The sequence below is a fragment of the Pangasianodon hypophthalmus genome, chromosome 13, assembly GCF_027358585.1.
Source record: "Pangasianodon hypophthalmus isolate fPanHyp1 chromosome 13, fPanHyp1.pri, whole genome shotgun sequence".
NCBI lineage: Eukaryota > Metazoa > Chordata > Actinopteri > Siluriformes > Pangasiidae > Pangasianodon > Pangasianodon hypophthalmus.
Genome location: NC_069722.1, coordinates 3,439,563 through 3,462,005, shown reverse-complemented (window position 1 = coordinate 3,462,005; position 22,443 = coordinate 3,439,563). Strand labels below are relative to the sequence as shown.

General features: G+C 40.8%; 1 protein-coding gene across 2 annotated transcripts; it reads left to right on the top strand.

The window, feature by feature from the left end:
• Window positions 1-2,023: 2,023 nt before the first annotated feature.
• On the top strand, window positions 2,024-20,642 carry gspt1l (G1 to S phase transition 1, like). 2 transcript variants are annotated; one of them, XM_026916751.3, is made up of 14 exons: window positions 2,024-2,503; window positions 7,622-7,663; window positions 8,306-8,509; window positions 11,891-11,924; window positions 12,680-12,757; window positions 13,538-13,718; window positions 15,246-15,400; window positions 15,583-15,723; window positions 16,040-16,133; window positions 16,852-16,932; window positions 17,404-17,577; window positions 18,323-18,412; window positions 18,973-19,141; window positions 19,978-20,642. In XM_026916751.3, exons 1-14 carry the CDS (start codon window positions 2,296-2,298, stop codon window positions 20,028-20,030), a joined length of 1,704 nt encoding a protein of 567 aa, XP_026772552.1. In that variant the 5' UTR covers window positions 2,024-2,295; the 3' UTR covers window positions 20,031-20,642. The 2 variants fall into 2 exon arrangements, with proteins under 2 accessions (XP_026772552.1, XP_026772553.1); XM_026916752.3 differs by having other exon boundaries at window positions 2,025-2,503; window positions 8,309-8,509.
• The last annotated feature ends 1,801 nt before the right edge of the window (window positions 20,643-22,443 follow it).

Genomic DNA, 22,443 nt, shown 5'->3' with positions numbered 1-22,443 from the left:
CCATTAATGGCTAATGGCTACCTAAACTGTTAGCCTCAGGCGTTAGCTAGGATGTTTCTGGTGTCTGTGTTTCATAGTTGCCTAGCAACAGTGCTTACACAATTTTAGTAGGCCCAAGTTCATCCACAACTTCCTTTAAAAAGTACCTCATTTAAACACTAGGCTAAATTATATCACTTTGTATGAAGTTTGTGGCTGTTTAATAAACTTTTGTTGTGTTTTGTAGCTATATTATTAGCCTAGACTAAAAAGGGTGGTTGACTGAAACTAATGGCTTTCCCTGTTACTGCATATAAAATATAAATAGATTACTATCTAGCATAAGGTCATTAGCTCTTAACTTTGACTGGTCCACTAGTTTTTTAGTCTTTTATAATTTTAAGATAGATTTTTTGAACCTTCAGCATCAGCAGTGTCACACAACAGTTCGAAACTGTGTAAATTTTATACATGTCAAGAATATTACTATATTTTGCATAAATTTTTTTTTGTAACTATGGTCATATATTTTAGACCTGAATGTAAACTATTTTTTCATTTATAAGTGATACACTATATGGCCAAAGGTTTGTGGACACCTGACTGTCATATCCATGTGCTCGTTGAGCATCCCATTCCAGATTTATTCCCTCTTTGCTGTTATAATAACCGCCACTCTTCTGGGAAGGCTTTCCACTAGATGTTGGAGCGTGGCTGTGGGGATTTGTGTTCATTCAGGTACAAGAGCATTAGTGAGATCAGGCACTGATGTTGGTGAGGAGGTCTGGGGTTCAGTCGGTGTTCCAGTTCATCCCAAAGGTTTTCAGTGGGGTTGAGGTCAGGGCTCTGTGCAGGACACTTCCAGAGTTCTTCCACTCCAACCTTCACACACCATGGGTGCGTCTCAGTCAGCTCCCTAGTTCAGCAGTAAGGGCACTGATCAGGAAGTCGGACATTTAAGGGCTGTCTCAATTGCAGAATCCTTCCAGTACACTGAAACTCTTGCTCCCTAAAAAAATCCCTCAATGCACCACAAAAAACAGGGAGCATCAGTGCTTATTATGTTCCCTTACTAGAAATGATGTCATATTTTCTAAAGCCTCTCAGCTCGAAAAAAAAAAAAAATGGCAGAAAAACTCTCAGCCAACTTCATCTACAAATGTAGTAGCTTGTTATCATTGTTTAAGCTCTCAAATGATTACTTACATTAGTGATTTTTAACTTTATTTGACGTTCTATATACAGTGCGTTTGAGTCTAATGAGTTTTAAATGTTTAATGATTAAAAAAATCCACTAGCTAGCGTACGATCCTGCTTGAAGCACCATGACAGAAACGTCTGTGATTAAGCTAACAAATGTATGTGACATATAATGTCAGAAAGATATCGGTCCTGCCAGTTGTTGATAAATGCCAGTGGTGATGTTTTACAACGTGAGTACGTAGTCATGTCTTCGGAAATTGAGTCAACAGTGTCCCAGCATGTGGTGAGCCAGAGTTCTTAACAGACCTAGGGAGCTGATTGAGACGCACACCATGTCTTCATGGAGCTCGCTTTGTGCACAGGGCCATTGTCAAGTTTGGGCCTCTTAGTTCCAGTGAAGGGAAACTGTAAAGCTACAGCACACAAAGACATTCTGTACAATTGTGTACTTCCAACTTTGTGGCAACAGTTTGAGGAAGAACCACATATGAGTGTGATGGTCAGGGGTGCACATACTTTTGGCCATGTAGTGTATGTAGAAAAAGATAAGAAAACGTCACATGAGATGCAATTTTACGTAATAAAATTAAGATGTTTCTGAATATGTTTCTATGTAATTTAGGCATGAAAGAGTTAAATCATACTCCTTTAAGAAACTGTTCAGCCTCACACAGAGCTACGTCTCTGTTCCTTTAAGAGCGGCGCAGGAACGAGTTCTCCCGTCGAAACAGGGAAATGTAGTTTTTGTTTTACGTTTTCCCAGCTAAGTATATTGCAAGCCTCGTATGGGTGGACTCAATTTCCCAGAATGCTCTAGCACGCCGGTTACGAATGTCGTCACCACATACACACACACGAGGATTCGTTCGGAGCTACTGCTGAGTCGAGGCTCCTTTTTTTTCTGTCCTCCTCACGCGCGTGAGGCGAGACCGGCTGTTTTAGTTCAGAATAACGGGGGGGCTGTTTAAATAACGACAAGTTTTAACGGGGGTGACTTTAGTAACGGGGATTTGAACCGAACGAAGATATCGCGTTGTCTTTCTTCGTCGTATATACAAGTAAATATATAAATATTTGCGTTAAAGACGAGCAGTTTCAGCCCCGCGCGCGCCAATGGAGCCAGCGCGAGACGCTGCCCCGGATTCGTGGGAGCAGGAGGATGAGGGCAGCGAGGCCCCGGTCAGCGCTCACACCGGCCTCAGCGACTCCTTCAGCGGCCTCAACGTCAACGCCAAGCCCTTCATCCCGAACGTCAACGCGGCCGAGTTTGTCCCCGGCTATCTCCAGAAAGCGCCCGCGGAAACCATCGCCCCTGTAGCCGGTAAACTTTCCCACCGGTCGCGTTTAGCGAGCTAAGCTAAGCTACTTGTAATTTTTTTTGTCCCGCCTGTTAGCTCTCTATGCTAAGCTAAGCTAAACTATGCTATGCTAAGCTAAGCTAGCCTATGCTAAGCTAAGCTAACCTCTGATAAGAGGAAGGAGATAACAGTTTAAAGTTCTCTCACCTTGTAAGAAGCTAAGCTAACCGCACCTTGTTAGCACGAGAACTTAGCAACTTCACTTATTTTCATTCAAATACAAACAAACAACATTTAGGTTTTAGTTGTTTTTTTATTTTATTTTTTAAATCTCCGCAACTGCAACCGCAAATCATCACACGTGTTGAAGTACTAGCTAACTAGCTAACGGTACTTTACACACCAAGAGTCTTGAAAAAAAAATCACCAGGAGGCATGACAAGATGTCGGGGGGGGTTATAACACCTCCTCCTCCTCCTCCACACCTGGTGTGTGTGTGTGTGTGTGTGTGTGTGTGTGTGTGTGCACCTGTCTGGGTAGTTAGTGTAGTAGTTAGTGGTGGTGTGAGTTAATTAGCAATCTTTATAAAGGAAAGTGAATCCGAGGGTAAATGGCTCCCTGTTGGACGGAAAAGGCACTACAGAGGGGGTGCCATTACTTCTGCCGCCAGCTATGTACTGAGTTTAAATCCGGATTAAAGAGCGAGCCAGGATTAATTAATAATGCTGGTCACGTGACTGATTTCTGTAGACTGGTGGGACAGTAAATACAGCAGGTTGCAGGAAAGCCATAAAAGGTGTGTGAGGTTGTGTGTGTTGCGTGACTGTTGTGTGTGTGAGGGTGTGTGAGTGTGAGGGTGTGTGTGTGTGAGGTCTGTGTGTGTGTGTGAGGTTGTGTGTAAGTGTGTGTGAGGTTGTGTGTAAGTGTGTGTGTGTGAGGTTGTGTGTAAGTGTGTGTGTGAGAGAGGTTGTGTGTGTGTGTGTGAGAGGTTGTTTGCATGTGTTGTGTGTGAGGTTGTGTGTAAGTGTGTGTGAGGTTGTGTGTAAGTGTCTGTGTGAGTGTGAGGTTGTGTAAGTGTGTGTGAGGTGTATGTGTGGGTTGTGTGTGTAAGTGTGTGTGTGTGTAAGTGTGTGTGTGAGGTTGTGTGCATGTGTTGTGTGTGTGTGTTGTGTGTGAGGTGTGTGTGAGGTTGTGTGTGTGTCTGTGTGTGTGTCTGTGTGTGTGTCTGTGTGTGTGTAAGCGTGTGTGTAAGCGTGTGTGTAAGCGTGTGTGTAAGCGTGTGTGTAAGCGTGTGTGTGTGAGGTTGTTGTGTGTAAGTGTGTGTGTTGTGTGTGTGTGTGTGTGAGGTTGTTGTGTCACACTGCCACACTGCATAATGGTTTTAAAGATAAAGTTCATAAAAGAAAAAAAGTCTACATTTATTTTATTGCTAAATGACATTCGGTGTGTTTTAGTTTGTTTGTCGCCGGATCGACGAACTCAACGCAAAATGTCTCCTGTAGCCTGGAAGTTGTTGTTTAAATAAAATAAAAATAAATAAATGAATGTCGATTAGAAACAATGTTTATTTTTAGCCCCTTAACTGATTGCCGTGAGCCCTGTTCGGATCGGATTCGTTTATCAGCCGGATGTCTGTGATAAATCCGGACAGCAGCAGAGCGACTGCGACAGAACCGAGTTTCCCGCAGGTTGCGTTTTCTTTCCTACGAACCCGAGTGTTTGCGTTGCGTGTGTCGTTAGATATTTAAGGACCTGGCAGTCATTATTTATAAAAAAATAAAAAATAAAAGTCAGTGATGTTGTAGGTGTATGTGAATGTAAAGTAATGCTGTATTTCTGTAGCTCCTTTAATCAGCCTGCAGGATCTCGCTTTTCTTTTCTTTCCTTCATGATTTTATTTTCTTCCTCTTCCTGTAAAGACTTTTTCCCAGGCAGCGTGTGTAGTCGAGGTTTTACCTGCCAGACCAGGTGTATGGTCGAGTACCTGTTCTAAAGCATCCACTTTTCAGTTTGTGATTCAGGAAGTGTTTAATTAAATCTGTGGAGAGGCACTGATACACTCGCTACGAGACTAAATACCACAAGAAGCAGCAGTCAAACTTTTTTTTTCCCTCAACGTGAGGTGACATCTGCGTAGATAATTCTAGACGCGTGTATCAGGACTAAAATTATCAGACGAGAGCTGAGTTTGGTGAAAAACTGTATTTTCTTAAAGATGGACGGAGAAAAAACACCGACATGGCCGATCTGGATGGAAATAAAATCACGGAGGAGCTTCTGGAAAATAGGAAATGACCTCACGACCTCATGTAAATTTAATCACGTCCAAATAGGGCTCCAGGCTGCGTTCACTTTGCAAACTTCCTCTCAAAAAAATGCTGCTTTTTTTTTTTCCCTCCCTTTTTCTTTTTCTTGACGGTTAGGAACACAAGCTGTATTTGTCTTTAATTTCAAAGCATCTTTTCCCATAAATGCTGCACATCCGTTTCTTTTCTGTAGGTTTCTTCCATTTTTGCTTGAACACATTCGCCTGTTTCTCAGTCTTTCCACCGAATATAGTCTTGGCTGCGTCACATTTAAGGCAGAAAATCAGATTTTTGTCCGTTCAGGCTTGTCATGAGACCGAAGTTACTTAATCACAGACTTCTGGTCAAGTAAAATAATTAAAATAAAAGCACTGACATCTGTGCGTCAGTGTAAAATCCCTTTTTAAGCTTTAGCGTCTGAAATAGGCGTGTATTACAGCATTCAGCCACGTGGTGAAGTTTGCTTCATGTTTTAGCGATGACAGTAAGGCACATTGTGTCCTAAACCGTGCGTGCGTGCGTGTGTGTGTGTGTGTGTGTGTGTGAGAGAAATCACTGTCATGCCTTGTGTGTGTGTTTATAGAGAAGCTCATGCCCAGTCTATGCTGCTTCAATCCGTTTCTTGTCCACAATGAAACAAGAAAGTGTCAGAAAACGGTACGCTGTGTGCACATGCTCCGTGTCTGACCTTTAACCCTTACGACATTTCATTCGTTTACATTCTAATTCATTCAGACGACATGAACCTAAAACACACTTTCTTTATTAATGATCAGAGTTCCTCCATTTTGGAATTCCGGAGATCACATGACAGCAGTGTTTTTGAAAAGCTTTATTATTTCAGCGCTACATAATCCTCACTACGAAAACAGCAGATTCGGAGAGATATGCTTTCGCCGTTTCAGGGTGGATCGAAAACGGGAAGTGGTGGCTCAGTGGTTAAGGCTTTGAGCTGCTGATCGAAGGTTGCGAGTTGAAATCTCAGCACTGCCAAGCTGCCACCTTTAACAAGACCTTTAACCCTTTCATCCTGCCTCAGTTGTGAGTTGCCAAATTGGACAAATAGAAATGCAAATGAAAAGTAAAAACCGTTTCCTTTGTTTCATTCATCATCAGTAAGCGCTTTATCCTGGTCAGGATCACGGCGGATACGTAGTCTATCCCAGGAATACTGTGCGTGAGGCAGGAATATACCTGGATGGGACGCCACGCACATCGTTTCCCACCTCAGGACGTTCAGTGTGCGAAATGGAGGGAAAAAACATGGAAGCCTCTTCGAAAGCGAATTTTGTTTGCTCTGTTAGAGCTCATAAAGCTCAGAAAAAGCTACATTATCTACACTTTTCCAGTTACAGGCCTGAGCGGCTACTGCGTCTGTTCTACTGTAGTGAAGTCCAAACATTCAGGCAACATTTTGGACTGAAATTGCAGCACAGCAACAACAGCTGACAACAGCGAGTAGCTTAGCAACAAGCTAGCCGACTAATGCTAGTTAAATGAGTGGAGATGATGATTACCTTCTCAAAACAGGGATGAATATGGTCAGTGTTGTCGCTTTAACCAAGTACTGTGTCTGTATACTGACTGATCTAAAGCCAAACTAATTTAAAAGTAGAGAAGGAAGACTTTACACTGTTCACAAAGTGAGCGGCCATGTTGATCTGAGTTCACTCCGTAAACAGGGAAGGAGCTGGTAGCTGGGACGACTACCGCAAGCTGATGAGTTAAAACTGCAAGTCGGTGGCTTTTCCTGGGTGATGCAACCACACCTTGAATGCAGAATCATTCTCACCTACAGGCAGTTTAAAGCCTCAGTGTACTTCGTGCAGAGGCGACGTGCATCGGGCTTCCATGTTCGATACGCCGTAATCGCAGAGGTTTTGCTCGCCGTATCGTGTGGACGAACTTTTGAACAAGCCTCCGATTTATCGTTACAAACAGGGCGTACCAAAGCCAGTTGATTCCACGATGGATGACAACAGGGCCTTTCGCACCGCTTTAGTTCCAGAACTAAAGTTACAGTACTAAAGTACTGGGCGATTTTGCGTGAACTATTTCCCAGTACCATTTAAGGGGTTGCGTTCGCACCGACAGTGAGCACTAGGAAGTGACGTAAGCCGGTCGACAGCGACGTCATTTGTGCGCGACGTTCAACAACGGAAACAAAGAACAACGTAAACAACCGGAGGATGGAGGACGCTGTGATCGGAGCTGTGTTTTTGTTGTGTCTCGCGTCCATCTATCGCTGTTCTCCATACTTGCGAAATAAGTTGACACTACAGTATGTTTACACGGCGTTTTAAATCATGGCGGGTGAGGGCGTTTTCGTACGCGTTTGGCCAATCAGCGTCTACTTACGTCACGGATAGTTCCAGTTGTGCTGGTTAGACCCTGCTCCGGAGTAGGAGCTAATTTGGTTCTCGAAAAAGGCAGTCGGTACTAAAATCACACCCAGTTCCGGAGGTGCAAAAAAGCCAAAAAGTGGGTAGTTCCACATTTACTTCAGGTACTATGAAAAGGTTCCTGCAGTGCGAAAGGCCCTTTTGAGGGCCGGTAATCTTTGTCATGAAATGTTAACAGCGCCACCTTCAGGACTGGAGCGCTTGTATGCTATATGACTATGTTCTGTAGACTGTATGAGCTTCGAAGCTTGTGGTTTCATTTTTGCGTGAATCTCATCGACATCATCTCCGCATTAAATATCGAGGCCTTTAGAGTTGATAATCCACCTAGCAGCATGCTTTGTTAGAGAAAACTGACACGTGTTTTCAGATTTACACGTTCTAATTATAGTTTCTTGTTGATGAACGTATGGTTTTCTTTTTCTCCTTACAGTTCCGGAGAAAGGTGGCCGTATTGAGGTCTCAGAACCGGCTGGTAAGTGAGTTTTATTTCATTTCCTTTCTTTGTAATTAAAAGTTGAGTGACTTGAAATAAACTTTGGTGCGGTTGGCGAATATCTGCTAAAGCAGAAGAGAATAATCCTGTTTACATTCTCCTTAGGCATTCATTACATCCTCATGCATGTGACCATTGCATGTGACTCATTCCTCTCAATTTATGATCAATTGCATATGATAAACGTCCAACCCAGTATTCGAGTTCTCAGAACACCACTATATCTGCTCTCAGCTTCTCGTTTTCCTAGTGGATGACGTTAATGGCTGTGTAACCCTGGATTTAAGCTCATAAATCTTGTAGCAGCTTTCAGGGAGTACGGCATGATCTGTACTTCACCTATCGTGATGTTCACAGTGAAGTTGTAGCTTTATCACTGTACACATAACATTTTCAGACTGTTGTTAGCGGAGCACTCTTCAGTGCGCAGGTATGTAACTAAATCTCGATATACGCTTTTGACTGTAAACCACTTCTCCCTGGAGCGCGAACCTGGACGGATGTAACAAGAGCGATCAGTGTCTGATCTGTTGAGTGTGTAAACAGTAAAGCGTGTAGTGTGTGTGTGTGTGTGCGCGCGCGCGCGTGTGTAGCTCTGACGGCACGTGTTTGTTGTGGCAGCAGCTCCGCCCATGGAGAACGGCTCTGGAGACGGAGAGACAGCAGCCGAGGAAGAGAGCTGGGAGCAGAAAGGAGGAGAGGAAGACTCGCTCCAGGAGGAGGGATTGGAGGAGGACGAAGAAGCGCCAACGCCAAAAATGACTCCCGCTCAGCCCAACGCGCCCAAGAAGGAGCACGTCAACGTGGTCTTCATCGGACACGTGGGTGAGTAAGCTTATACTGTAGGTGTGATTACCGTATTTCCTGGATTATGAGTCAGGCGCATCCATGGCCGTCTCGTTTTTAATAAATGATTTTTAAAAAATATATCAGGGTAAGTAAAGATATTTCTACGCTACACGGTGTGCATCATGTTTTTTTAAAAAAAAAAAAAAAAAGCTGAGCTGATGCATAAGGAATTAAACCCAATACGGCGTGCAGTTGTAGGAAAATAATCAGTGATCTGTTTTTTTTTTTTTTTTTCTCCTTTCTTAATGTCCCGAAGTGTTTTATTCCTCTTACACCACAGCAGTTCACCAATTAATTTATTAACAAGTGACACAAAGTTTGACATCTTTAACGTTGTGGAATATTTGGGAGACAAATTAGTTGGTCTTGAGTTAGTTATAGAAAGAAGAAGCGCTGAAGAAAGGAGAAGAAGAAGAAAGCCTTCAAAAAAGAAAAAAAAAGAATCAGTAAAAAGTTTCGAAGCTATATCCAGTCGACTGCGATTGGGGAGTAATTATTTTTTAAAAACGATATCACGGCTTCCCCACAGGCTTTTCGAAAGGTTTTCATGTGTGACACTTGGAGAGAAAGAAAATAAGACTGTGGAAGGAGATAAGTGAGAGTTTGAGTGCAAAATGAGTAAAGCACTGATGTGTTTTTTCTGGCGATGATGAGTTATTAGGCGTGAGACAGATTTTCGTTAAAATCCACGCCGGTGTGCTGCGCTTGATGTGAGTCGCACTCGTGTCTAAAAACGGTTCAGAAGCCGGCAGCGGTGTAACCTGACATTAATTTCAGAGGGATGAGGAAATATGATATACAAAATAAAATCATTAATGTTTTCCTGATCTGTACAGTTAAATATGTAAGTGTGACGTGCTCGTACGTTTCAGGGGGATGTGACGTGATGACACAGATTTATTATTTAGTCATTTATGAAATACTTTATGACACTGAAGAAGATTAAAATAATGTTAACAATAGGGGAAAATTACACCTTATATAAATCTTGATCTACTTTTCTTACAACACTATGTTTTGATATTGCAGTGGTTCGATTTGTTGTTACTACAAAATAAATCTATTAAAATGGAATATTTTATTTGTGTCCATCGTCTCATATCGTGGCTTTAGTGCATCATCTCATGCCTATGAATTATTAGAGGAAATTATTTCACTCAAGCTTTTTGCGAGCTTCAGTAAGAGAGAATTTATTTGTATGACTACATGAAAGTCCTAAAGGTTTTTGTGTCTGTTTTTTTTTTTTGGTAAACAGCAGTGCTTTTAATGTTGTTTGACTTTGGCTGAAGACTCAGGACAAATCTGAACGGAAATTTGTGAGTTGGTGATAGGTGTTTGGAAAAATGTTCCGTGCAAGTGACTTGGAGAGAAAATAAAATAAGGCCTTGGACGCAGATAAGAGCGCGAACGTCAGCACTACATGAATACCAGTCGTGTCAGGTTTGTGAGAAAATGCCTGTTTATGCCGCGAACACATTTGTTAAGCTTTTTATATATATATATATATATATATATATATATATATATATATAGGTTGTAGCTTTGTTTATGTCCCTCCGTGATGTTTGGAGATCGCTCTCCACCTGTGTTTTTATGTGAAACATCAGGAAAAGCGTTAAGATTCATAGTGGCTTTTTCGAGGCCCAGACTGAGGTGGCTGGAGTTTGTGTTTGCTGTGGAGTGAGAATGTCATAATAAGGGCTGTGCGATGACAGACGAGAGGAAACGTCTCTTTGTTGCTTTGTGGAAGGAACGAAGGTGGCACAAGGATACAGTGACACAGAATAAGGACTTTTTTCAGTATTGAAGGGGAAATATTTGCTTAACAAAATGGCGTAAAGCTGTGGCGGAGATCGAAGGGTGAGATAGGTGAGACGATGTAGGTGGATGGATAGACAAAACAGGAGGAGGGAAATAGAGGGACAGGTGGGAAGCATGAAGACAGAAAGGTAAGTTGATGGACAGGTAAACAGGTACGGGACAGCAAATAGGGGAAGCAATGAAGAGGGAGATAAAAATGAGTAGAATATATATTTCTGTATATGTTGAGAGAGTGCAGAGTTCCTGTAAATATAATTACATGTAAATTAACTATTACAAAGAAATGTAACCTCTAGCGTTTTAATGCAGCACCAAATATTCGTACCTGTATTCGGATTTTAACCCGAAGTGGGTGTAGCTTGCACCTGAGGAATTTGTTTTTAACTTAAATATGAACCCTAGTGCTGGACGTTAAAATATAACGATATATAATATTGATGTCGTGATACAAGTCATGTCACAATACAGTTTTCTGAGATGCCGTGAATATCGTGATGTATTTATTCATTATTATTATTATTATTTTTTAATAATTGCAAACTGGCTGGAATCAGCTGTTGTTTAAAATTTTGTATTTGATCTCTTAAAATTGCAAAATTAATTTTCTTTCTGTTTGTCAGTGTTACATATTTTATTTATTTTATATTTATTGTAAGTTACTTACATTACAGTTATTTTTTTATGCATCACTACTGTATTGCTGGCTGTCTAGCAAAACTTTATGGTGACTCGTATTCTCTATCATAGTAACGCTTTAGAGTGTCGTGATAATGATACGATATTTTTGTGTCCCATCACTATGTCTCTGGAAACACTGGTAAATACATACAGAAATGCATGTGCCACAGAACTGTTTTATTATTAATTTATTATTATTTTTTTGTTCCTGTCCACGGTATTTTCTAACACAGTTTATTAGTTGGTTCTGTTTTCCAAATTATAAACAAACTAGTAGACCTTGACCAGGTAGTTACTAAGGACCGCCATCTTTATTTGAGCCTGTGAGATGATTTTTTTTTTTTTTTTTGGCCCCGAAACACACCTCTAGTCTTACCCAGATGCCCTGAACCTGAACAGTTCTCCTCCCATTCATATCTGTTTATAACACATTATCCATTCGTTCGTAATAATGTGTGCGTCTTCGGTTACATCTCTAATACCCTCAGACAACATGTTGCAGCTTTGTGGGCATTACAGACTGTGTGTACATGCTGGTGGTGTGGGACTTTATTATCGTGTATACACACACACACACACACTGTTGTGATAGATATCCTAACGAAAGGTCATTAATGTGTGATTTGAACAAACAGTGTTAGTGTAATGAGTCATTATTTTCATCCTCATACACATTTAATTCTACATTAGTGCCGAAACGCTCGTGCTCGCGATGTTTAACTCGCGTTAAACCTCAATCTCTCCGAATCTCTTCATTTATTCTCATTCTTGCCTTCTGTGTTTTTGCGCACACGTTTCAAAAAACTTAGTTCAGCCTCGTCCTCTTCTCACCCTGTTTCTCAACTCTTTTACTTCCAGACGCTGGTAAATCGACCATCGGCGGACAGATCATGTGAGTAGCTGCACTGTTTCTCGTGTTATAACAGTTTCTTTTGTTTTTGTAGCGCCTGTTTTTTTAACGTTGTGTCACGCCATTGTGTGGCTGTGGCTTCAGACTTGTTAACAAATTTTTAAAAAAATAGTAGGAAGAGAAAATGTGAGATAGGAAGGTACAGTAGACCTCTGGAAAAAATTTGGGTTTAAAACATTTCTCCACTACTTTCTTTTGCGAGCCAGCAGCCATGTTTTGTCTCACCGCTTCTTCACCACTCATGCAGCTCCATCTCTGATAGAAGGATTAATGTTTTTAAGATGCCGTGTTTTTGGCGAGGTGATTTATTCTATGTCCAATCAGCAAGTTCAGTGTAGCAAGCCTCGCCTCTGATAATTCCTGGTCTGCAGAAACGTACTCTAAATCAGGGTTTCTCATCTCCAGGTTTAAATTTTTCCCTAATTTAAACACCTGATCCAGCTCACAAGCCTGCCATATGTTTGATCAGGTGTGTTTGGAGCAACGCAAGAACCAAAATAAGCCATTAGATCCTCAGTTCCTGAAAAGGTTCCTTCAGTGGAAACAGTTTTATTTTCTTTCTAGGCACGCTGCATGGTGGTTTAACCTTTAGTGGTCAGTAGATGGCGCTGTTTGACTGTTTGAATTTAAGGAGCAGGTTAAGCGCATGTTTAGGGAGTTATAAGTGTTTGTGTTTTCTTGTCTTCTGTCTGGGACTTTTCTTGATCTTTCCTCTGTGTTTCATTTCCACCTTACAGGTATTTAACAGGCATGGTGGAGAAGCGAACTCTGGAGAAATACGAAAGAGAGGCCAAGGAGAAGAACAGGGAAACTTGGTAATTTAAATTATTACGCTGTGTAAGGAATAAAACACTCAGGGGTGTGCGGTTATAGGAAAATAATCAACCTTGTGGTGGGGTCATTTGATGCGATGCGAAACGGGGCTACTGTTACAACCTTGAAGCTGATTGTTTTCCTATATGAGCATGTCATGAAGTGTTTTATTCCACTTGTATCACATCAATTACATTTTTTTGTATTTATTAAAGAAGAGCACGTCATACTTTTATCTATTTTTCATTACTTTTAATGCTGTGAAATATCCACGAAACTGGTTAGTTCCTGTTCTCACTTTTGTTATAGCAGCTATAAACGGTCGTACCCTTTTTTGTTCCCCTTTTTTGTTCACAAAAAAACAAAACCCAGCTTGTCATGTTACAGAGAAACTACAAATGATTACTCTGTCCTAAAGATGTTAGAAAACTTTACCTCTGGCTGTCACAAAGCGCTGACACTGGAGACTCCTTACAGAAATGCTAAACGATCGCCTCGTGTTAATAATTGTGTTTTTATTTGTTTGAAAAATCTATATATTATTAGTCTTAGAATACGTGGAGTGTCTGCTGTACAAGTCCCTGTGAATGAACTGTTACTATAGAAACCATAACATTTTAGAACAAGCGCATAAACGTGTAAAATTAATCCCCGTCTGACCAATCGGAGACGAGGATTTAACAAGGATTTAGCAGTTTCTCCTCGCTCCTACACTAACTTAATAAAACAGTCACGTTGCCCTGAAGTGAATCGTTTTTGTGTTAAATCGGTGTTTTGCTTAGGTACCTCTCTTGGGCCCTTGATACGAATCAGGAGGAGAGAGATAAGGGTAAAACCGTGGAGGTGGGCCGTGCGTATTTTGAGACGGAGAAGAAGCACTTCACCATCCTGGACGCGCCGGGACACAAGAGCTTTGTCCCGAACATGATCGGAGGCGCGTCGCAAGCTGATTTGGCAGTGCTGGTGAGTCGTTAAGTGATGCACAGGAATGACCAGGCTTGCGATATGAACAGATTGCAAAATGAATGTATTGTGAAAATCAGTGTATGGTTTTTTAGGCAATAATATGTTGGAGTAAGATGTTGAGTAAATGTTAACTCTGTTCCTGGTGTGGTTTCTTCAGTTCATCCGTAACAAAAAGTCCCCGTTGCGTCCGACGCAGCTTGTGGCACACACTTAAAATTCATTTAGTGTGCAATCTGAGCAGGAAATAAATCCATTCTCATCGATTCCCAAAATGCAAATTCTCCATTACCTCTTTAGCAGTTTTTTAGCAGTTCAGCATGTGCTGTGCCGACTTTTCAGCATAGGAAACGTGTGAGTGTGATTGTGTGTTATTTTATCTCATGGTTTTATTGAGTTTTATTAAGTAATAAATCAGAAAATTACTGATTTAAAAGGGTTTAAAACAGCAATGTGGTGAAATTAAGAAGTCGTCATCTTTATGAATATTAACAACGTGTGAATTAAACAGTATTTATTTTAACTACACAGCCATTATATCGTGTAGGGCTGGATGATATGACGATATAATATCAAAATCATGATAAATATTGTCACTATATGCTTTTCTCAGCTATTGTGGCTATTGTGTTATTTTATTTTTTTTTTTTTTAATTACAAGCTGACCATAAGTGATTGTTTTTTTTGTGATTGTTTTCAGTGTTAATTCATTTTTTGTTGTATTTTAAATAGAAATGTTATGTAACTATAAAAAAAACTAAAAATTGGGTATTAATTTTTTTATGCAATTACTCTTTTGCTGCCAGTTTGTGAGCACACCTGTATACTGTGATATATATTGTAGAAATGTCTCTGAATGTCTTGATATGATATTTTTTGTCATATTGCTCATCCCTACTTTAGTGTATACAGAAATACACACTATGGCCAGAAGTATGTGCACCCCTGACCATCACACCCATATGTAATTCTTCCCCAAACTGTTATCACAAAGTTGGAAGCACACAATTGTATAGAAAGTCTCTGTATGCTGTAGCATTACAATTTCCCTTCACTGGAACTAAGAAGCTCAAACCTGTTCAAGCATGACAACGCCCCTGTGCACAAAGCGAGCTCCATGAAGACATGGTGTGTGAAGGTTGGAGTGGAAGAACTCGAGTGTCCTGCACAGAGCCCTGACCTCAACCCCACTGAACACCTTTGGGATGAACTGGAACACCGACTGAACCCCAGACCTCCTCACCAACATCAGCGCCTGATCTCACTAATGCTCTTGTAGCCGAATGAACACAAATCCCCACAGTCACGCTCCAACATCTAGTGGAAAACCTTCCCAGAAGAGTGGAGCTTATTATAACAGCAAAGGGGGAATAAATCTGGAATGAGATGTTCAACAAGCACATGAGAGTGTGATGGTCAGGGGTGCACAAACTTTTGGGCATATAGTTATTTGAGATGTCATGAGATCCCGAACATTGTTTTTGATCGTCTTGGACACTTGAGTGAAGTCTCTGAAATGTGCCGCAGGTGATTTCAGCGCGTAAAGGCGAGTTTGAGACAGGGTTTGAAAAAGGAGGCCAGACGCGAGAGCACGCCATGCTGGCCAAAACGGCGGGAGTCAAACACCTGATCGTCCTTGTGAACAAAATGGACGACCCCACTGTGAACTGGAGCTTGGAGAGGTGAGGGATCTGCTTACTGCAGTAGCACTTGACCACGTTTTCGATAGCTCAGAAGTGCGTATCTTCTGCGTGAAGACTTTTTGCGTATGGACAGTGTTAAAGTTGAACTCTTATGTACTTGATGAAGGAGGTTTAATTTTCTAAAGTGTCATTTCATCAGTGTTGTGAACGTTTTTCCGCAGATACGAGGAGTGTAAGGAGAAACTGGTGCCATTTTTGAAGAAGGTGGGCTTCAACCCCAGAAAAGACATTCATTTCATGCCATGTTCAGGACTGACAGGGGCCAACCTGAAAGAACCAGCGGAGCACTGCTCCTGGTACACGTAAGTGGAGAACAAACACGTTACACGTCGCACCACAGCGCAGTTAAATTCTCAAATCCGATTGGTTGATTAATTTGCTATAACCGCAGCTCTGACAGTAGTACAGGTTCATATTAATGCGCGCTTTCTGAGGCGTTACCGTTTCTATAGCAGCAGCTTACCTCACACCACCATGTTGTTGATTATTTTCCTATAGCAGCACACCCCAAGTGTTGTATTCCTTCCATAATTCTCTGATACTAATTATCACAGTTTAATTGCTTTTCTGAAATCTCTTGCTTTATGTAACTAATAATGTCGTCTCGTGTGTTTACAGAGGATTACCGTTCATTCCACACCTGGACAGTTTGCCAAATTTCAACAGATCCAGCGACGGACCAGTCAGGTTACCGATCGTAGATAAATACAAGGTGAAGATTTTTAAAATCTATTTTTTTTTATTAAAAAAACAACATTTTTCTCATATTGATGTTTTTCCTCACAAGTGTCGATGTTTATGTTGAGGTTAATGCTTTGTAGTGAATTATTTATTTAGTAATATATAATCAGCACTCGCTAATTAACTTTAGCTCAGCAGTTTGCTCAGACTGTCAAACCGAAACGCGTAGTTTTGATTAAAAAGCCGTGTGGACAGACAAACATCGTCAGATGATGCAAGCCCTGCTCACTTTTACGTCAAAAGTCACAATTAATTCAGAATTTGTACTACAGATTGTGACCACAAGAAGTGTAGCGCATTCTTACATTTAATATAACTTCACTCTGTATAATCTGTATAATTTTGTGGAGCGACTAGGGGACTGACTGATTATTATTGATAATCGACTGCACTAATACTCTTGGCAACGTACTTGTTAGGTATCCTCCCTGCATGCTACCTCGTAGATGTTAGCTAGCTAGCTAGTTTATCTCGGCACCAAGTGTTGCGAAAATTATCAAAAATTAGGATTCCTTGCTCTTAAATACCGTGAGGCTCTCCAGAACAGGGAGAGGAGGTGTGTATGAGATAAATGTATATCAGAAAAGTGGTATTTTTTCTGCCATTTTAAGCAGAATCAGACGTTTATAGTGACCAGAACAGAAAAGTCTATGCTAGTGTTGTATTCTAATGATTTTGCTCTTCTCTAGGACATGGGCACTGTGATTTTGGGCAAGTTGGAGTCCGGCTGCATCAGCAAAGCCCAGCAACTTGTAATGATGCCTAACAGGGTAAGCTCATCTTCACAATAAAGCATCTCCTGTAGCGTGTGGTGCAAGTGTAACCATCACCGGTATGGTAAATGTGTTGTATAAAATAAGTGTTTAATAAATAATATGTTCAATATTAAGAAATGTTAATACAATTCCATGCTAATATATTAAGATAAGATAAGATAAGATAAACTTTATTGATCCCACAGTGGGGAAATTCACTTATCACAGCAGCTCACAGACAGTTAAAGTGCAGGAAGGAAGAAAGAAAAGTTAAAACTATAAATATATACACCTTAGGGATAATAAAAGAAAAAAAATGATATAAAATTTATAAAATATTGCACATTAGAAACTGAAACAAGGCTGGTGATATTTTGCACATGTGTACTGCTTGTTCATTCTCCTTGAGTGTGTATAAATGCTCCTTCTGTCGCGTGTGTGTGTGTGTGTGTGTGTGTGTGTGTGTGTGTGTGTGTGTGTGTGTAGCACACCGTGGAGGTGCTGAGCCTGCTTTCGGATGATGTAGAGACGGACGACGCAGGACCCGGGGAGAATCTGAAGCTTCGACTTAAAGGCATTGAGGAAGAGGAGATCCTGCCCGGCTTCATCCTGTGTACTCCGGAGAACCTCTGTCACTCGGGACGCACCTTCGACGCTCAGGTAAAAACGAGTCTGTTCAATTATCTTGCTGATTGTCTTAAAGGCATGTAATCATCCAGAGGCAGGGGCTACGTCGCAAACTGCAGAACAAAGTCAGAACACACCACTCGTTTTACAGCACAAAATGGCCGCCCTGAACGTCGAACTATTCGTTTTTTGTGTAGCTCCGCCCCTTTTCTATTCATGTGCTGCAATCCATTGTACACGCAAAATTCCGAGTTGATTTTCCAGAGTGCTTCGGCTTGGAAAAACATGGATGCCCAGAGCAAGGTCGTGTTTGTATGGCTAGTGTCTGAATACGGAGTGAATGAATGAATGAATAAATAAATATGAGAGATGACACATAAGATAGGTCAGCTGTCTTGTTCACCTTTGTGCATAAAAAATTATCGGTCACGATTGGTCTATTTCCGTTCGGGATGAGATCAACATAATTACTTAACAAATATAAATTTACAAAGCTGTTAAAACACCGCCTCACAATAGAAAAGCTCAAAAGTTTTATCAAAGGGAAATTTGTTTAATTTTTGGAAATTTGGAAATTTGCTGGCATTTTGTTGTGACAAAACATTGTATGGATGTTGTGCGAGTTCCCTACTTGGAATTCTGAGTTAAATTCCGGGTAAAAGTCGGGTTTTTCCGAGTTATGAGTGCAAAGTGTAAGTGGCAGTCAGATATGAAGATTTTGTTGCTTTGCAGTTTTGTATGTTTAAAACCTTTTTTTTTCTTTTCTTTTCATTTTCAGATCGTTATCATTGAACACAAGTCCATCATCTGCCCAGGGTACAACGCAGTCCTGCACATTCACACCTGCATCGAGGAAGTGCAAATCACGGTAAACACTGCATTACCCATAATCCTCTTTACACTTCACTCTTCAGTATTCCGTCATCTCTTAAATCGCCACGGCTGTAACTTTTAGGAAACCAACATGCAGGTCTTATCTTTGGCGTATTAATAGATAACGCTGCCATGCTGTTGTGTGCATAACTTTTTTTAAAATTTATTTTCAACTCGGCAGGAAAAACAAACACCTAGTCTATACGGCACGGTGGTTACATACCAAATAATACACAAAAGAGCTTAATTATACAGAATAGGACAAAATAATGATTATAAACAATATATCTATAGGAAAACCCACATGGCTCAAGTGTCACTGTAAAACTAACTTCATGTTATATTAAGAGTCCATCTTTTCCTAGAAACATCAGTACGGGTTGCCAGATCTTGTGAAATTGTGCTGCACAGCATTTTTTATTTTTTTTTTTTATCAGAGTACAGATTCTCAGATGATGCACTCTCTGATCCACTGATTAAATACAGGTGGCAATTTCAGTTTTTGTTGCAGTGTCAGTTCATGTGGTGTGTGTGTGTTGTGTTGTGTTTGTGCAGGCCTTAATTTGTTTGGTGGACAAGAAGACGGGTGAGAAGAGCAAGACGCGACCTCGCTTCGTCAAACAGGACCAAGTGTGCATCGCTCGCCTTCGAACCGCCGGGACCATCTGCCTCGAGACATTCAAAGACTTCCCTCAGATGGGCCGGTTCACCCTGAGGGACGAAGGTCAGTACTACGTGTATAGCGTATACACTGTACACTCACCGTCCGCTTTATTAGGAACACCTGCTCGTACATGCAAATATCCAATCAGCAGTGTGGCGGCAGTTCAGAGTGTGAAATTATGATACAGGTCAAGAGCTTCAGCTCATGTTCACATCAAGCATCAGAATGAGGGAAAAATGTGATCTCAGTGACTTTGACTGTTGCACGGTTGTTGGAGCAAGTTTCAGAAACTGGGATTTTCGCTTATAACAGTCTCTAGAGTTTACACAGAATGATGCGAAAAACAAAAAAAACATCCAGAGAGCAGCAGTTGTATGTTCTGTGGGCAGAAACGCCTTGTTGATGAGAGAGATCAGAGATCAGAGTGGTTCGAGCTGACAGGAAAGCTACAGGAACTCAAATACGCACTCTTTACAGCCGTGGTGAGCAGAAAAGCATCTCAGAATGCACAACATGTCAAACCGTGAGGCGGATGAGCTGCAACAGCGGCCAAGAACAGGAATCTGAGGGTACAGTGGGCGGCTCAGGCTTACCGAAACTGGACAGTTGAAGATTAGATAAATGTGACCTGGTCTTTTTTTCAAATCTTCATCTGTCCAGTTTTGGTGAGTCTGATGCTCACTGGACGTTTTTTATTTCTCCTGCACCACTTGCCTGGTGGACTGGCTAACAAAACTAGCTTGTCTGGCCCAGTACTGTATATACTGTAGTATGGTGTGTGTGTGTGTGTGTGTGTGTGTGTGTGTGTGTAGGTTTATTCAAAGTTTCAAAGTGATTTTTTTCTTGCTTTAGATTGTAACTTTCTGGGATTTATTTATTTTTTTTGTCTTTTGCAGGAAAGACCATTGCTATTGGGAAAGTGTTGAAGCTTGTTGCTGAGAAAGACTGAAAAGCTCGTGCGCGAGTGTGTGTGTGTCGTGGAGAAACCGAACATGGAGGAGAGGTGGGTGTTGCGGCAGGAGAAACACGTTTCCCAGCCTTCCTGCCCTCCCGAAGAACCAGCTCACAAACGCAAAACAACTTCTCTAACAAGAAATTTGTTTTTAAGCAAAGAAAAAAAAATTTAAAAAAAGAAATGAAAAGAAATCGAGTCCACACGTTGTCAGCTTTCTCATATTGAGAGCTCAGCAGTGCCATTTTGTTTTTTTTCAGTCTCCCTTCACCAGACTCACAGAAGATGGTTGTGTTTATTGTGGTCTGTTTTTTTTTTTTTTCTTTTTCCCACCAGAGGAATACAGTGTGCAGCGAAGACGCCATTATAATAAAGTTGTGGACCAGAGTTCGCTTGTCTAACAGTAACGTTTGAAATGATTAACCAGTCAAAGCTGGAAAAATAATTAAACATCAGTATCTCGGTCGTATTGTCTCCCTTCGCTTATACACACACACACACTTTGGTTTCTCTGCTCATAGCGTTCTTGCAGAGCGCATGAGCGTGCTCACATGTTATTAAAGCAAACTTCTATGACAATAAAAATATTAAATTGGGGAAGTTCTAAGATTACTGTTGCATGGACTGAGTTTCTTTGATTCGGAGTGTGTCTCATAAGGAATGTTCTCATACTAAATCATCATAGCATAACTTTTTTTTTTTCTTTTCCCCCCCTAATCACAGTGTGTTACTCTTATTAGGTGAACCCACTTGTGTGATAAGTGATAGAGTGGCAGGTGTTTGGTGTATGGAATACTGAAGTGCACATAATACTGCACTGTAGCTTTACAGTCCAAATTGTACATACTATATATGGCATTACACATTTTATTAATAATTTAGCACTTATAAATATTTTTATCCTATAACACAGGGACTAGCACACTGTGAAAACTTCAATTCTGTCAAATTTGAGTGAAGTTTTTCAGCTATGTGTCGAGCTCATTCATGGTTATTGGATTTGTTTTTCATTTTTTAGTTCATTACCATTATTACGATGTTATATTTTACATACTCTATATCGCTAAAGGTTTGTAAACACGTGACCATCATATTAATATGTGCTATTGAACGTCACATTCCAGATTTATTCTCCTCTTTACTCTTATAATATCCTCCACTCTTCTGGAAAGGCTTTGCATCACTGTGGGGGTTTGTGTTCATTCAGCCACAAGAGTGAGTCTAGTCAAGTAAATGTTTTATTCTCATCACAGCCGTATACAGTGAGATGAATAACGTTTCTCCTGGACCAAAGGTGCAAGATACAGGTATGAAGAAGGACAGGTACATAGACTGCGTTCCAGTTTGTCCCAAAGGTGTTGAGATCAGGCGGGGGTGGAACTAGCGCTAGGCAAAGGTCTAACAAAGGCAACTGTCTTGAGGCCCCTAAAAATGCAAATGGTGTATATTTTTAATTATTAATGCTAAATAATGTATGCTGAAAGTTAAAATATTGATGTTAAAACATTGAAAAGGGCCCCCAAATCACTAAATCCACCCCATGTAGGACACTCGAGTTCTTCCACTCCATCCTTCTCAAACCATGTCTTGGCTTTGTGCGCGGCAGCACTGTCATGCAGGAACAGGCTTGCAACAGCATACAGAGATATTCTATACACAATTGTGTGCTTATAAACTTTGTGGCAACAGTTTGTGGAAGGTTCACACGTGGGTGTGACGGTCTGGTGTCCACATACTTTTGGCCATATGTTGTATTTTAGGGGCTTGCTGCTGTTCACCATCTCATACAGATCTATACAGTTTCTATACAGTAGGTGTGAAAGGATTTACACAAATCTGTAAATCTGAATATCAAGAGAGTAAAGTACTGCGTTTCCATGACTGAGAAGTCAGAGGCAAGAAACACACTCTGAGCAGATAAAATGTATTTTATTCCTCATGTATTTACACTTACAAACACCTTCATCAGCTGTTTTGAAAGGAAATTCGTTTTATCCGAACGAATCGACTCTCTAATTCGGAGTTTTGAGTCGACTCCTACAATTAAGCCTTTTGTTTTCCTTCCTTTTTGTAGAAGTAGGCAAGTGTGAGACTTTATTAAATCCTCCATAGTTAAAAACAGAAGAACAATCACTGTCCATAATATCCCAAACTTTGTCCTGTTTATTTGAAAAAAACTGGCAATGACCGAAAGAGTCGACTCTTCTTGGTGAGCTGAATCAAATGTTCTGACTCACTGAAACGAGTCACTAGCAGCAAGGCCTTCTGGGAAAGTCTAATGCGAAAAGTCCACATGAGCATGAACAAGAGTTTTGAAGTATAACTAATGAAATTCAGAATGAATCTTATGTAGGTGACTCTCTTTTTCCTGTCATATCGCATAAAGATCTCTCACATTTCACATTACTAC